Raw genomic sequence first — 17,217 nt, 5'->3', positions numbered from 1 at the left:
TTAAAATGATCAAATAAGAGGGACAGAAAACATAATGTACTCAAATAACTCTAAAGTAGTCAAAATCATAGAAACAAAGCAGAAATTTTTTTGCCAAGTGCTGGGGGAATAGGGGAGAGAAAATTAGTGTTTAATGGGTACAGAGTTTCACCTTTGGTTCCAGTTCCACATGTAAGGAGTTTAAAAGGTACTTCATCGTAACAAGTAAAAGCTAAATTGACTGCCCTGGCTAGTTTGGCTCAGCATCAGCCTGAGGACTGAAGGGTCTCAGGTTCAATTCCAGTCAAGTGCACATACCTGGGTTGCAGGTTCAAACCCTGGCCCTGATCAGGGTTCTGCAGGAGGCAATCAATTGGTCTCTCTCACCTCTCTCTCACATCTCTCTCTCTCTCTCTCTCCCTCCCCCCCTCCCTCCCTCCCTCCCTCCTTCATTTCCACTCTCTCTAAAAATCACTGTAAAATATCCTCAGTTGAGGAATAAAAAAAAGCTAAATAGACTGAAAAAAACAGTAACTCTTCTTAGATTTGTGAAAGAAGGACAGGGGGCAAACTACAGCTCCCCAGATGGGGGTACACACAGGAGAACACAGGAAGCCACAACTTATGGTAGCAGAGATTTATGAGCAGAAACTGCAACAGGAACTATTGCCAGGGTAGGAAAATCTGAATTGTAATTAACAACTGTTGGAGGTTCATTGCAGACAAGTCTGAGTGCTAAAAACTCCAGGGGGACTCAGTCACAGAGGCCCCCATACTTTTGTGAATTTTGCCTCCAGGAGTTCAACTGGATTCTGTCAGTAAATAGCAGAGAAAAAATTTCCTTCTGTTTCTGGCAGGAAGAGGGGAAAAGAGGAACATTCTGAAATACACCAGAGTATTCTCTTCTTAACCAGGCCTGTCCTCAGGAGAAATAAGTTAATCAGATCCTAACCTGGTAGGGTGTTATTGGAGCCTGGACGACCAGGGGAAAGGAAATACCCAAACTCTAGCCAGATCTAACCTTCAGCTTCTGAGAAGGGAAATATCCAACCCCAGCCCATTCTATCCTTCCACATGGGAAAAAGGAAATACCCAACTTAAGCCCACTCCAGCTATCCTGTCCAACCTAAGAAGGGATGGAAAAAACTGATGAATTCTTGTGAAGTTCACAATCCAGAGACATAGGCTCATTAAAAGACTAAAACCTAATTATAAGACTATTAATTCCCCCACCCCAGTTTTCCACCACAAATACCTATTGAACACATTCTTTTTAGCTGGTATAGCGTGTCCAGATATCAAGAAAATATTACAATGCGTATTAAAATACAAAACAAAACACAATTTGAAGAGATCAAGCAAGCATCAGAATTAGATGTGGCAGGGCTGTTGGAATGATCAGAATGGAAAATTAAAACTATGATTAATATGTTTTCTAATATATTACACAGACAAAATGCAGGAACAAATGGGCAATGTAAACAGAGATGGAAATCCTAAGAACCAAAAGGAAATGCTAGATATCAAAACATTGTAACAAGCAAAGAATGCCTTTGATGGATTTATTAGTACACACTACACTGCTGAGGAAGGACTCTCCAAGTTTGAAGACATATCCATTAAACCATCCAGAACTGAAAAACAAAGAGGATATAGAATGAAAAACGAGGATTGTGGGACAACAAAAAGTATAACATATGCCTAATAAGAATACCAGGAAAAAAAGACAGGAACAAAAATATTTAGAACAATAATGACTGAAATTTTTCCCAAATTAATATCTGACACCAAACCAGATCCTGGAAGCTCAGAGAATGTTAAGCAGAATAAATGCCCCCAAAGGGGGCAGGGGGCTACAATAGGCTTATCATTTTCAAACTATAGAAAGTTAAAGAAAAAAAAAACAAAACTGAAGGAATACAGAGGAAGAAAACACACCTTACAGAGAAAAAAAACAACATTTATTTTCTCAGAAAGCATGCAAGCAAGAAGAGAGTACAGTGAAACAGTTAAAGAGGTAAGAAAAAGAACAACAACCTAGAATTCTGAACCTTGTGAAATTATCCACCAAAAGTGAAGAAGTGAGGCTTAAGAGGGCCACGGTGTAGCAGGAGGCTGAGTGTCCTTGCTCCCAGCCACAGGCGGGTTTACAGCTAAAACACTGTGTGGTCAGCTTGAAAGAACAAGGGAAGTGTAGATGATTGGACATATTTTGTCTAAGGAGCACTGATGAAACACCACAAAGACTGGTAAGAGAGGGGTCGTCGTCCCTGGAGCCGGTGCTTGGCTGAGAAGCCTGAGCGATTGGCTGCCAAGCTCCCTCCCCTTGGGAGCATGGGCTGCATCCACACGCAGGGACCCCACACTCTGAACAACTGAGACTGGGAAGAGAGCCGCGCAGTGCCAGGCAGAGGGACCCAGGGGGATTCAGTCTACCTGAGAGGCTGGGTCAGCACCTCCCAAGGAAAGTGTGCCTAATGGCAGCAGCCCCAGATGAAGAGATTCACCCCAAGATCTGACTGCTGGAAAGCCTCCACTGCTCCAGTATAGAAAGGGGCCTGAGGGCTGTACCCAATAGTGATTTAAAAGGACCCTCTGCTTTCCTGAAAGGCTTGTACAGAGCAATAGATAGAGACTGGGCTGTGTGGCACAAGGAAGGGGCAGAGGACTCTCCCACCTCCAGAGCAGGTTTGTACCCCTCCCGCCTCCCATGGAGCATTCGGTCTGCTCCCTCCTGCGGTGCTGGGGGCAGGGCAGATAGGGGATTTGGGGCTAGCACTGTGGAGAGTTGAGAGCGTGAGCGAAACTGGGAGGCTCAGCCTGGCTCTACTGAGAACCAGTGCAGAAAGTCTTTGTAACCCCTTCTGCTTGGACCTGCGGTGCTGTGCCTGGCCCTTGCAAAGCAGGAGTTTTATTGTTTGTTTTTAATTTTAGATGGTATTCCAGGGCATCCCTCAGGAAAGCTTGTGTTGGAGAGACAGAGCTGGGCTTTGTGACGGCATTGTGGGGATCCAGGTGCCCTGTGAGCTCAGCCAGCCAGTCCCAGGAAGGAGGAATGAAGCATGTCTACACCTTCTGCAGGCTGGGAACACCACCCCAGAAGAAAAGGGTGTGGATCAGCTTTCTGAAGCACCAGATAATCTTACTGGGAACAGTTTGATAGGAGAAGAGAGAACAGCTCAGAGGACATTCCAAGAGTAAGACCCTCAGAGGCTATTGTCTGGGATGAGGAGAAAATGCTCAGCCCCTTGCCTGTGGGCTAGGCAGGCAGCATGCTCACCAAGTACTGTTTTGATCAATCCCACTGATCCCAGGGTAACTGAAACTTCTCCTGCAGAAAAGGTAGAAGGCTTTATCCAACCTGAACCAGCACCAGGCTACCTTAGGGGAAACTAGAGTTGGAGGAGTAGGTAGAGACTGAGGAGTTTGGCTTTGAAGCAGAGTTTAACTTCCCCTCATTGAGTGCCTGAGAGCAAAATCTCTAAGTAGAGGGCCCACTGGCCCCAGCTTCACTAGCCTGGCTCCACCCTAAAGACTCTCTTTGGAAGATATTGGAGGAAGACCAGGCAACTTCAAGGGGGAGGTGGAGTACCAGATGGGTGGAGGCAGTCCTCAGAGAGCCTCAAACTGACCACAGCAACAACAGGATGCTGAGAGCCAAACTGGGACAGCTCCTGACATTGGCTGACACCAAAGTACCTTCCAGAAGGCCTGAAATCATCATACAAAACAGTATACCTCAGACAACATAAGCTTTCAAGACAAACTTCACTTGACTGACTGTTTTAAATTTTTTGTTGTTTGATTCGTTCTGTTTTTCAATATTTTCCATATTTTTCTGCTTTACTGCTTTGATATTATTATTATTAAGAATTTTACTCTTGCCCTGGCTGGTTTGCTAAGTGGTTAGAGCATCAGCCTGTGTACCGGAGAGTTCTGGGTTTGGTTCCTGCTAGCAAAGGGCACATACCTTGGTTCAGTTGGTCCCAGCCCCGGGGGATTGTGTGGGTGGTAGCCAGTTGACGTGTCTCTCTCACATCAATGTTTCCATCTCTCTTCCTTCCTCTCTCCCTCTTGCTCTATCTAAAGATAAACGCAAAAATATCCTCGGGTGAGAATTTAAAAAAAAAATTTTTTTCTCTTTTCTCTCTTGTTTTATTCATATCTCTCTCTATTGGCTTCCTTCCTTTTCTAATTCTATTTTTTTATTTTCTTTTTTCCCTTTTTCTTTTCTATTCTTTTTTGCTTTACCTTTCTCTCTCTTCTGTTTATCTTTGCAAAACTGTTTTTGCCTTTCTTTTCCTGTCTTCTTGTTTGTTTTTCATTGTTTTCTTTTTCTTACTGCTCTTATTTTTTTGCTCTCCCTTCTTTCCTTTCACAATATTTTTCTGCCCCTTTTCTCCTCAAGTATGGACTTTATTTTTTATTTTACTATTAGAAATACTACACTTTCTCCCTTTCTTTTTTGTTTATAGTTTTTGTTCCCTTTTTTCTTTCCTAATTCTCTTTTCTTTTGTAGTTGTTTTTGCTGTTGTTGTCAGGATCTTTTGTATGTTCCTGTTTGTTTGGTTTGGTTTTGCTTTGCCCTATCAGCACCTGTACAACAGCTTATAGGATGTGGTTGTGGCTGAGCCTTACAGTTAGCCAGGAGAAACCATCCGCAAACAAGTCAACTACAATCAAGACCAAATTACAACAGGAGAAACCAAATAACCCACAAAAGGGTCATGCCTAGAGCATACAGCTCAATAGCACAAGAAAACCACACCTCTGAGTCCCACAGGACACATGCTATAGAAGTCCACCAAACAAAGACTGGAAATCACAGCAAGTATATCTAATACATGGATACAAACACAAAGAGACAACTAAAATGGGGAAACAAAGAAACAAACCCCAAGTAAAAGAAAATTAGGAACTGTCAGAAAAAGACAAAAGGTAAGCAAGTAATAATACAAAGAGTTCAGATTAATAGTTATAAAGATGTTCAACAAACTTTGTGAAAACTACCAGAAACTTAATGGCAACTACAAGGAACTTAGTGGAAGCTACATCAGCCTGAAAAAAATAGAAATTATGAATAAGAACCAGGTATAAATAAAGAATACTATATCTGACATCAAGAATATGCTGGAAAGAATTAAAAGCAGGCTCAATGAAGCAAAGGATTGAATGAATGAATTTGAAGAAAAGATAGAAGAAAAACAGTCAGCACAGCTAAAAAAAATACTTAAAAAGCATGAGGACAGTTTAAGGGAAATTTGGAACAACATGAAACTGAACAATATCCACATTTAAGGGTACCAGAGGGAGAAGAAAGGAAGCAAGGGATAGAGAATCTGTTAAAAGAAATAATGACAGGGAACTTCCATAACCAAGTGAAGGTTAATGTCACGCAAGTTCAATAAGCACAGGGAGATCTTATCAAGATGAACACAAAGAGACCCACTCCAAGACCTATCACAATAAAAATGGCAAATATTAAAGACAAAGAGAATCTTAAGGGCAACAAGAGAGAGACAGTCAATAAGGCTGTGAGATGTTTTCTCGACAGAAACACTACAGGCCAGAAAGAAATAGCATGAAGTGTTTAAAGTAATGAAAAGCAGAGACATGAATCCAAGACTAATCTATACAGCAAGGCTACCATTCAAAACTGAAGGTGATCAAGAAACAAGAAAAATTCCTAATTGACTTACTAACCCTACAACTTAAAGAACTAAAGTAAACAGAAAGAAAAACCCAGAGCAAGTAGAAGGAAAGAAATAGTAAATGTCGGAGCAGAAATAAATGACATGGAAACTGAAAAACAATTCAAAAAATCATTGAAACAAAGAGCTGTTTCTGTGTATGGGCCCTTAGCCAGACTCACCAAGAAACAATAAATGAGGACCCATATACACAGAATCAGAAATAAGAAAGGAGAAGTAACAACTAACACCACAGAAATACAAAGAATCATTAAAAAATACTATGAACAATTATATGCCAACAAATTGGACAATCTAGGTGAAATGGACAAATTTCTAGAAACACACAGTCTCCCAAAACTGAACCAGGAGAGATAGAAAACTTGAACAAATCACTAACAACAAAGAAAATTGAAGATGTAATCAAGAAACTCTAAGCAAACAAAAGCCCAGGCCCAGGCAAGTTCACAGGGGAGTTTTACTCAACATTCAAAAAAGATCTAAACTATTCTACTCAAACTATTCCAAAAAATCTAAGAAGAAAGACTTCCAAACTCATTTTATGAGACCAGCATAATTCTAATGCCAAAACCAGACAAAGACACTACAAAAAAGGAAAACTACAAGCTAATATCCCTAATGAACACAGATGCCAAAATCCTTAACAAAATATTAGAAAATCAGATCCAGCAATACATCAAAAAAATTATTCACCATGACCAAGTGGGATTTATTGCAGGGATGCAAGGATGGTACAATATTTTCAAATCATAAATGCGATATACCACATAAACAAATGAATGATAAAAACCAAATAATCCTATCAATAGATGCTAAAAAGGCATCTGACAAAATCCAGCACCCATTTCTGATAAAAATACTCAGCAATGTGGAAACAGAGGGATCATCCTTGACACAATAAAGACCATATATGAAAAACCTACAGCCAACATCATACTCAATGGGCATAAACTACAAGCATATCCCTTCAGAATAGGAACAAGACAGGGATGCCCACTTTCGCCACTCTTATTTAACATGGTACTGGAAGTCTTAAACACAGCAATTAGACATGAAGAAAACATAAAACATCTAAATTGGGAAGAAGGAAGTAAAACTATCATTATTTGTAGAGGACATGATACTGTGCAAAGAAAACCTTAAAGACTCCATCAAAAATATGCGAGATTTAATACATGAACTAGGCAAAGTAGCAAGATACAAAATTAATGTCAAGAAATCAACAAATTCTTATACACCAATAATAAACTCACAGAAAGAGAAACTTAAAAAATATCCCATTTATAAAAAACTTAAAAACTATCCCATTGCAAAAAAAATTAAGATACCTAGGAATAAACTTAACCAAAGAAGTAAAGGACCTATTAAAAAATAATAATAACAGGTCATTAAAAAAAGAAATAGAGGAAGATATAAAAAAGTGAAAGTATATATCTTGTTCATACTACCCAAAAGCAATCTATAGATTCAATGCAACCCCCATCAAAATACCAATGATATACTTCACAGAACTAGAACAAATACTCCAAAAGTTTATATGGAATCAAAAACAATTCCTGAATATCCACAGCAATATTGAAAAAGAAGAACAAAGTAGGAGGGATCACAATAACGAATATCAGGTTATACTACAAAGCCATTGTAATCAAAACAGCCTGGTCCTGGCACAAGAACAGGCATATAGGTCAATGGAACAAAACAGACACCCAGAAATGGACCCAAGTCATTATGATCAATTAATATTTGACAAAGGTGGAAAGAGCATACTGTGGAGTAAAGACAGCCTCTTTAATAAATGGTGTTGGGAAAATTGGACAACTACATGCAAAAAAAAAATAAAGCTAGACTATCGACTTACACCATACACAAGAATAAACTCAAAATGGATAAAAGACTTAAATGTGACTAATAAATCCATAAAAATCCTAGAAGAAAATGCAGGCAACAAAATTTCAGCCAACATAAGCAGCAGAATTTTCACTGATACAACTCCGAAGGCAACAGAAACAAAGAAAAAAATAAATACATGGGACTACATCAAACTCAAAAGCTTCTGCACAGCAAAACAAACAACCACCAAAATGGAAAGGCAATCCACTCTATAAGAGAGCATAATTGCCAATGACACATCAGATAAGGGATTAATTTCCAAAATATATAGAGTGCTTATATAGCTCAACAAAAGGAAGACAAAGAACCCAATTTAAAAATGGGCAGAGGACCTAAATAAACACTTCTCCAAATAGGACATACAAATGGCTAAGAGACATATGAAGAAATGCTCAACATCACTCATCATCAGAGAGATGCAAATTAAAATGACAATGTGGTATTACCTCACACCTGCCAGGATGATTACCATCAATAAATTAATCAACATGTACTAAGAGGATGTGGAGAAAAGGGAACCTTAGAACACTACTAGTGGGAATGAATACTGATGCAGCCCCTAAGGAAAATAGTGTGGAGTTTCCTCATAAAAAATTAAAAATAAACTACCTTTTGACCTTGTGATTCCACTTCTAGGAATATATCCTAAGAATCCTGAAACACCATCCAGAAAGAATATATGCAACCCTATGGTCATAGCAGTGTTATTTAGAATAGCTAACATCTGGAAACAGTTCAAGTATCCATCAGTAGCTGTGGTATATTTACACAATGGAATACTATGCAGCTGTAAAAAGGAAGAATCTCTTACCCTTTGAGACAGCCTGGAAGGACCTGAGGATTATTATGCTAATCGAAATATGCCAGTCAGAGAAAGACAAATGTTGCATGATCTCATATGTTAAATCTAGTGAACAAAATAAACTCATGAATAAAATAGAACCAGAGGAATAGATACATGGAATAGACTGGCGAATCTCAGAAGGAAAGGGGTTGGGAAAGGACAGAAAAAATTAACCAAAGAACTTACATGCATATATGCATTGCCCATGGACACAGACAATATAATGGTGAAGGCCTGGGACCAGACTGGAGCCAGGATGTGGGGGCCAATATAGGGCAAAAGAGGGGCACAACTTTAATACCCTCAGCAATAAATTTTATTTGTTTATTTATTTATTTTTACATTTTTTTATCTTTATTGTTGAATGTATTACAGACGTTCCTCATTTTTCCCCCACTGACCCCCTCTTTCCCACTCCCGTCACCCTCCTGCCCTTCCCCACACTGTTGTCTGTGTCCATTGGTTATGCATATATGTATATAAGCTCTTTGGTTTATTTCTTCCCACCTCCAAACCCCCTTCCCTTTGAGGTTTGTCAGTCTAGCAACCTATTTGTACTTCTTAATCCCTTCACCTTTTTCCACCCATTCCCCCAAACCCCCTCCCATCTGGCAACCAACAAAATGTTCTCTATATTTATGAGAATGTTTCTGTTCTGCTTGTTCATTTTGTTTGTAGATTCAATTGTCAATAGATATATATTCATTGCCATTTTGTTTGTTCATATTTGTTATCTTTTTCTTCAAGAAGACCCTTCAACATTTCATGTAATAATGGCTTGGTGGTGATGAACTCCTTTAGTTTTTTCTTGTCTGGGAAACTATTTATATGGCCACCAATTCTAAATGACAGCTTTGCAGAATAGAGTAATCTTGGTTGTAAGTTCTTGCGTTTCATCACTCTGAGTATTTTTTGCCACTCCCTTCTGGCCTGCAAAGTTTCTTTTGAGAAATCAGCTGACAGTCTAATGGGAACTCCCTTGTAGGTAACTAACTGTTTTTCTCTTGCTGCTTTTAAGATTTTTTTCTTTGTCTTGAAACTTTTGCATTTTGATGATGATGTGTCTTGGTGTGGGCCTCTTGGAGTCCATCTTATTTGGGACTTTCTGTGCTTCCTGGACTTGTATGTCTGTCTCCTTTACCAAGTGAGGGAAGTTTTCTGCCATTATTGTTTCAAACAGGTTTTCGATTTCTTGTTCTCTCTCTTATCCTTCGGGCACCTCCAAGATGCGAATGTTGGCATGCTTGAAATTGTCCCAGAGGTTCCTTACACTATTTTCTTTCTTTTTTTTTTTTGGATTCCTTTTTCTTTTTGCTGTTCTGATGGGGTATTTTTGCTTTCTTATATTCCAAATTGATGGTTTGCTTCTTGGCTTTACCTACTCTACTATTGAGTCTGTAAATTATTCTTTATTTCAGTTAGTGCCTCCTTCATTTCTGACTGGTCCTTTTTTATGCTCTTGAGGCACTCACTAAGTTTGCTGAGGTTCTCACTAAGTCCACTGAGCATCCTTATAAGCAGTGTTTTGAACTCAGCATCTGCTAGGTTGCTTATCTCCATTTCGCTTAGTTCTTTACCTGGGGTTTTGTTCTATTCTTTCATTTGGAACCTGTTTCTTTGTCTCCTCATTTTGGCTGCTTTCCTGTGTTAGTTTCTATGTATTATTTAATAAGAGTTATGAGGCTAGCTGAGACCAGTTGTTGCTGCTTGTTTGAGAGATTTTAGTAAAATCTGAAGCAGGATCCAAGATGGGCCAATCCTATGGTTAAGCAACTGGCAACAGCTTGGGTGGGCCTGAAAGTTGGGTGGGGCAGGGCCTCAGGGAATCACCAGGGCGGGGAAAACAGTGTGAGCCAGGTTGCTGGAGTCCCAGATATGGCAGCTGTCTGCCGCCCCAGGGAAGGGCTCACCAAAGAAACAAAGGCCTCTGACTGCATGTCTGTCTAGGAAAAAGCCCCCTCTCCAGCACTCGCTCCAGTGTCAGACAGCTCAGTTCTTCCCTGTATGTCTCTGGCACCCCTCAAGCTGCCTCCCCTCTAAGCTGCGAAGGAGTGAGTCAGAAAAATCCATGCACAGGCCCTTTAAGAGGAGCTGCCTTGGGTTCCAGCTGCCTCAGCCTCCCTGAGCCTCAGTTCCTGGTTGTTTTCCAGCCAGAAGTTATGGGGACTTCTCTTCCGGGCCCTGAAACCCTGAGCTGGGCACCTGGTATGGGACGGGGACCCCTCAGTCCTCATGGAGTACCTTCCCAGCCGAGGTGTCCTCCTGATTTTTTTCCGCCACATGTGGGTGTGGAACCAGCCCAACCACCTCCCCGCCTACCCCCTCCTACCAGTCTCGATGTGGCTGCTTCTTTAATTCCATAGTTGTAGGACTTCCATTTAGCTCAATTTCAGGCGGTTCGGAATGATGGCTGTTCTGTAGTTTAGTTGTAACTTTGATGTGGTTCTGGGAGAACACGATACCATGTTTACCTATGCCGCCATCTTGACCGAAAGTCCTCAATAAATATTTTTTTTAAATGAAGGAGAAATAAAGACTTTCTAAAACATATAAATTTTGAGGGAATTTGTTGCTGATAGACCGGCCTTACAGGAAATGTTAAAAGTTCTTTAAAGGGAAGTAAAATAATATAGGTCAGAAACTTAGCCCTGGCCGGTTTGGCTCAGTGGTTAGAGCATTGGCCTGCGGTCCAGAGAGACCCGGGTATGGTTTGGTTCCTGTAAGGGCATGTATTTCAGTTGCAGTTTGTCCCCAGCCCCGGTTGGGGTGTGCGGGAGGAAGCCACTCAATGTGTGTCTCTCAAATCAACATTTCTCTTTCTCTTCCTCTCTCTCCCTTCCACTCTATCTGAACAAAAATGGAAAAATGTCCTCGGGTGAGGATAAAAAAAAATGAAAGAAACTCAGATCTACATAAAGGAAGAGCATTGAAAAAGCATTCAGTGAAAAAAAAAGAAAAACTGATTTTTCTTTTTCTTATTGATCTAACAGATAACAGTTCTTTCAAGATAATAATAGCAACAACATATTTGCTTATGTATGTTTCTGTATATATATACAGAACATATGCTTATGTATGTTTATGTATAAGAGAAATGAGTTGAAACAATAATAAAGGGAATAGAAAGGAAATTATATTACTTTGTTTTTATAAGGTACTCACACTACCTGTGAAGAGGTATAATGTTATCTGAAAGTAGACTTGGAGTAGTTGTAAAAGGATATTTGTAAACTGTAGGGCATCCTCTATATAAATTTTTTTTAAAGTGTAACTGATATGCTAAGAAAGGAAAGAAAATGGAATGATTTTCTCAATTAAATACTCCATTATAATAACAACAGGCAGAAAAGAGTGAAAGACAAAACCAGGAAAAAAGAATAGGGCAAGAGATAGAACACAGTAGCAAATATAGTGATGATGACCCAATTATATCAATGGTCTAAATTAACTAATTAAAAGAAGAGATTGACAGTGTGGATCAAAAAATAAGACCAACTAGCCCAGCTGGTGTAGCTCAGTGGTTGAGCATTGACCCATGTACCAAGAGATTACCGGTTCGATTCTCGGTCAGGGTATATGGCCAGGTTGCGGGCCAAATCCCCAGTGAGGGACATGCAGGAGGCAGTAAATTGATGTTCTCTCCCATTAATATTTCTATCTATCTCTCCTTTTTATTTCCTCTCTCTGTAAAATCAATAAAGGGGAAAAAAGCTCAATTATATGTCATCTATAAGAATCCCACTTTAAATATAAAGACAGACATAGATTAAAAGTAAACAGATGAAATACACACACACGTACATATATCAGGCTAACACTAATCAAAAGAAGGCAGGAGTAGCTATATAAGTTTCATTCAGAGCAAATGTCTAAGCAAGGAGAGTTATCAGGAATAAAGAAGGGCATTACAAAATGATTGAAGGGTCAGTTCTCCAAGAAGACATGACAGTCCTAAATGTGTACATGTCTAACATCAGAGCACCCAACTACATGGGGAAAATTGATAGAACTGCAAGGAGAAATGAATCAATCCACTATCCTAGTTGAAGATTTCAACAACCCTCTGTCAGAAATGGACAGATGCACCAACCAAAAAATCAATAAGAATGTAAGTGAACTTAATAATATTATGAATCAATTGTTAATAATTCACATCATAGATTATTCATCAACAGCGGAATGCTCATTCTTCCCAAGCTTACATGAGATATTAACAAAGATAGGTCAAAGTCTGGGCCATAAAACCCACCTTCACAAATTTAAAAGAACAAAAATCATACAATGTCTATGCTCAGACCACAGTGGAATTAAACTAGAAATCAATAACAGAAAGATCATTGGAAATCCTACAATATGTAAAAATTAAATAAAATACTTCTAAATAAAACATGCGTCAAAGAAGAAACCTCAAGAAAAAATTTTAAATATTTTAACTAAATGAAAATGAAAACATAACTTATCAAAATGTGCGGGATGCAGCAAAAGCAGTGCTTATACAGGGATATGTAGCATTGAATGCATACATTAGAAAAGAACAATCTAAAACCAATCATCTAAGTTTCCACCTTAGGAAACTAAAAAATGAAGAACAAAATAAGAAGAAGAAGAAGAAAAATAATACCTAGTGCAGAAACCAATGACATTGAAAACAGGGAATCAATAAAATAAATGAAACAAAAAGCCGATTCTTTGAAAAGATCAATAAAATCAATAAACCTCTAGCCAGACTAAAAAAAGAGAGAATACAAATTACTAATATCAGAAATGAAAGAGAGAATATCACTATAGTTCTAATGCGAAATTAAAATAATAATAAAGAAACACTTTATGCAACTCTCCATGTGCACAAATCTGATAACCTAGATGAAGGGAACCAATTATTTGAAAAATACAATCTGCCAAAACCCACACAAGAAGAAATAGAATTTCAGCTCCATAAGATTAAAAAAGTTATAGAGATCTGTTGTATGACATTATGAATATGCTTAATACTCCCAAAATTGCAGTTAAATATTTTTAAGACAGTACATTTATTATAATGTGTTCATTACCATATTAAACATTTTAAAGAAATTTCAATACCTTGCACGGCCTGAGAGAGCCCACTTTTGCCCTGATTTTCTTAGCAACGCTTGTCGTCTCCAGGAAAATAATTCCATGATTATAAAACGTATTTTTCAGGGACAAATAATAGTATCCTGGTTAACCAGCCAAACACTTTTAGACTTCCTTTTACCTTAAATGACAAATACTTCTCTACTTCTTTATAGACTCAAAAATATACAATATCAAAAAAAAAAAAAAAAAAAAGACACTAATCCAGCCTTTCCTCATTGTACCACCTGAACTAATTCTCTCTCTAGTGAAGGCTGCTGCTTGCTTATAATGACATCATTTTATACACAGCACTAATCTTTGCTAGAATATTAGGTAAAACTATGGCAGTTAACCATCATTTGCTATATCTACCACTGACCTAGATAAGTAAAGGTCGACCAAGTTTATAAATAACACAGGAGAGGATATAGGTAGCACCTGAGAGATACCACATAAGAGGTTTCTCCAAGCCATGAGGAGAAACTGAAAATAAAAACTTATTAATAAACCATAGTAGCAAGTACTGCAGGATAGGCAAAGGAAATCAATATATATTTTCAGAATATGCCTCTTTTGAGAAGAATTATTAATTAAAATGAAACAAAGAAGCAAAGAGTAACGTCTGTGTCATTCATCACTAACAGTGGGTCGGAACAGGGAACCTGGAAAATGTCTCCTAGGGGAAGAGAGTGGGTTGATGAGGAAGAATGTTGACGAGAATACTTTGGAATAGTGAGAATAGTGCCTATACAATAGCGTTCACTTTTTAGCAACTGGAACTATTCATATCACTTCAAAAATATTTTAACTTTAGAAACTTAAAAAAAGAATTTATTACATCTTATTTAAAAACCACAAAGGAATCATCAGTCTCTGCAAATGTTACCAACCTATGTTCCCTAAAAATGTTACCCAAGTTCTGTACCTCAGCATAATATTAGATGTATGACATTGTGTAGATCTTGCTAATTTTCACATAATGTTTATTATTGTTTATTTCTTTAGAAAACTGAGATATCACATTTGAAGTAGAAAATTCTAGACTGGAGAAAAATCTATTTTGATCAATTGCCCATTTAATAATTCTCATTTACCTTTTTTCTATTCTCTTCTAAAACAGAGGGCAGCAGACATAACAGCAAATAGCTCCTATGAACGGTCACCCTGAATCCTGTGGCAGGCAGCAGTGAGTCTAATGCTGAGCAGAGCCTGTTTCTCAGTCACATTTATGCAAGGATTGAACACACCTTTGCTTTTGACCAAATGCTTAGAAAGTCATTGAGCAATTCTGTTTTCATTTTCTTTTTTAAATATTTTTTATTGATTATTTTTAGAGACAGAGAAAGAAAGAAAGAGATAGAAATATCCATGTGAGAGAGAAACATGGATCAGCTGCCTCCTGCATGTCCCCTACTGGGGATCGCACCCACAACCAAGCATGTGCCCTGACTGGGAATTGAACTGGGACCTCTCAGTCCATGGGAAGACACTCAAGCCACTGAGTCACACTCGCCGGGCGGTTTTCATTTTCTGATCAAATAAACTTTCAAAAGTAAGGTGGGAATCGTTCTTAGTCCTGGAGTAAATTCATTGGACATTCAAATTTCTCTTGACCTTCTAAGAATTAATTTTCTTGTTTTGATTAAGAGGCATTTCAGCAATCTTCCTACAGGGTTAACTGTTGACAAGAATATAGTTCTGAATGCCAGTGTATTAAACAACTAAAAAATATATAGATGAAACTGTAACACTAGCAGAGGTAGGAAATGAGCAATTCTTTAGTCATTGATTGTCATTTATTCATTTACTCAAGGTGTATTTATATAGTTCCCTGTCCTTCAGCATTTAGGCAAACAAGTTTCATTTGTGCTACCTGGAGTTGGATTCGCCCTACCTGGAAGAGTGGGTTGTCCTTTGTTTAAAACAGAAAATTCTCGACAGATCTCCCCATCCTCTTGATCTTGTGCCAACCATCGTTGCACAGGTATATAAAACTTTTCTTCAGTATTCATGTTCCACAATTGTATCTACAGTAGCAACAATATTACTTGTAAATAATGTAAGAATACTTTTTTATTTTACACTGATTTTATAAAATATTAGTATGAGCTTAGATTTCATGCACTACAGATTCAAACTAATAGTTACTTCTCTGGATTCTTAGCAATGAATGGAATTCAAGCAATAATTGTTTATTTGAGTACCTATTATACCATACCATATCTAATCATTTATCCTAGAGTAAACAAAGATGTTAATAAATTCTGGGATCAGATGAATGTCCAAAATCATCAAAAAGTAGAAATTATGTTTTCTAATTTTAAAATTTAGTGTTTCATAGTAGGGTACTATTACTATTTTTAAAGTTACAGTTAATCTCTTTTAAATTAATCTTTTAAATGCCTTAAATTTTCAACTTAATGTGTTTAAGAAATTATACTGTTATAAAGGTAGATATTTAATACCTAAATTTACTAATTCTGTGGGTCTCGGTAAGGTCCAGAAATCTGCATTCATATATTTATGTCAGGTGTGATTATAGTGTAATCACACTTTTATTTTATTTTATTTTTTCTTTATTGATTCTAAAGAGAGAGAGAGTAAGAAGAAAAGAGAGATAGAAACATCAATGAAAGAGAACATCAATTTGCTGACTCCTGCATGCCCCCCACTGGGTATCTGGCCCACAACCAGGGCAAGTGTCCTGAATGGGAATGGAACTCGTGATCTCCTGGTGCATGGGTTGATGCTCAATCACTAAGCCACACCAGCGGGACTGTAATCACACTTTTAGGAAGGCTCCCAGAAAACCATACAGAACCACCATTGGTTTTCAAGGCTGCTACTGCTGCCACCAGTTTTATTTAATTTGATTAGTTTAATTAAAGCTCAAGGAAGACCATTTGAGAAATACAAAATAAATCACCAACTGAAACTTTTTATTTTGTAATTTTCTGTAACTAAACTTTAAAGAATCAAGATTCAGGTCATAAGAGCAATGTGAATATTTTATGTGTTATGAAAAGATTGTATCATTTTTGCTAGAATGAACTCTCTTTTAATTCAAATCCCTTCAAGTTAGAGACTCATGTTGGCTTACTTAAAATTCTAAACTTCAAACTTCTAAAATATATTATAAGCATTAAACAGAAAATTCCCAACCAATTATCTAGCATCTTAATTTGGAATAATGAGTAAATTATATACAAGTTTTGTACCCTCAGAATAAAACATTGAATTAAGAATATCTTCTTTGCCCAGCTGGTGTGGCTCAGTGGACTGAGGGTCATCCATGGACTGAGAGGTCCTGGTTTGATTCCTGGTCAGGATGCCCACGTTTCTGGCTCCATCCCCAGCAGGGGGCATGCCAGAAGCAGCTGATCAATGTTTCTCACACTGATGTTTCTATCTCTTTCTAAAACACCAATTTAAAAAACAACATATTTTTTAAAAAAAGAATTATCTTCTTCACTGGTACTCAAAGACAGATGAAGTAAACCTCAGGCAAACAAGTTACCTTGCAATGAGAAAGAACTTGCCATAGAGCGAAAGACAATAGGAAATTTTCAGCCTGATTTTTTAATCTTTCTTCTGCAATATAATATAAACTTTTCAGATAACTTAACCACTGTATCAGCATTCTAGCTTCATAGTGAATATAATATTGCTTATTGGTTATTAATAAAATGAGATGGC

The 17,217-nt window shown here is 37.9% G+C and overlaps 1 protein-coding gene across 1 annotated transcript in view; it reads right to left on the bottom strand.

The window, feature by feature from the left end:
* RP1 (RP1 axonemal microtubule associated) overlaps window positions 1–17,217 on the bottom strand; it is a 175,940-nt gene that overhangs the window by 92,410 nt on the left and 66,313 nt on the right. The window contains exon 6 of the mRNA XM_036264024.1: window positions 15,416–15,548. Coding sequence (XP_036119917.1) covers window positions 15,416–15,548 — 133 coding nt within the window. The remainder of the gene's footprint in view (window positions 1–15,415; window positions 15,549–17,217) is intronic.

This window comes from Molossus molossus, unplaced genomic scaffold, assembly GCF_014108415.1.
Source record: "Molossus molossus isolate mMolMol1 unplaced genomic scaffold, mMolMol1.p scaffold_m16_p_16, whole genome shotgun sequence".
Taxonomy (NCBI): domain Eukaryota; kingdom Metazoa; phylum Chordata; class Mammalia; order Chiroptera; family Molossidae; genus Molossus; species Molossus molossus.
This window is presented reverse-complemented; position numbering and strand designations above follow the sequence as displayed.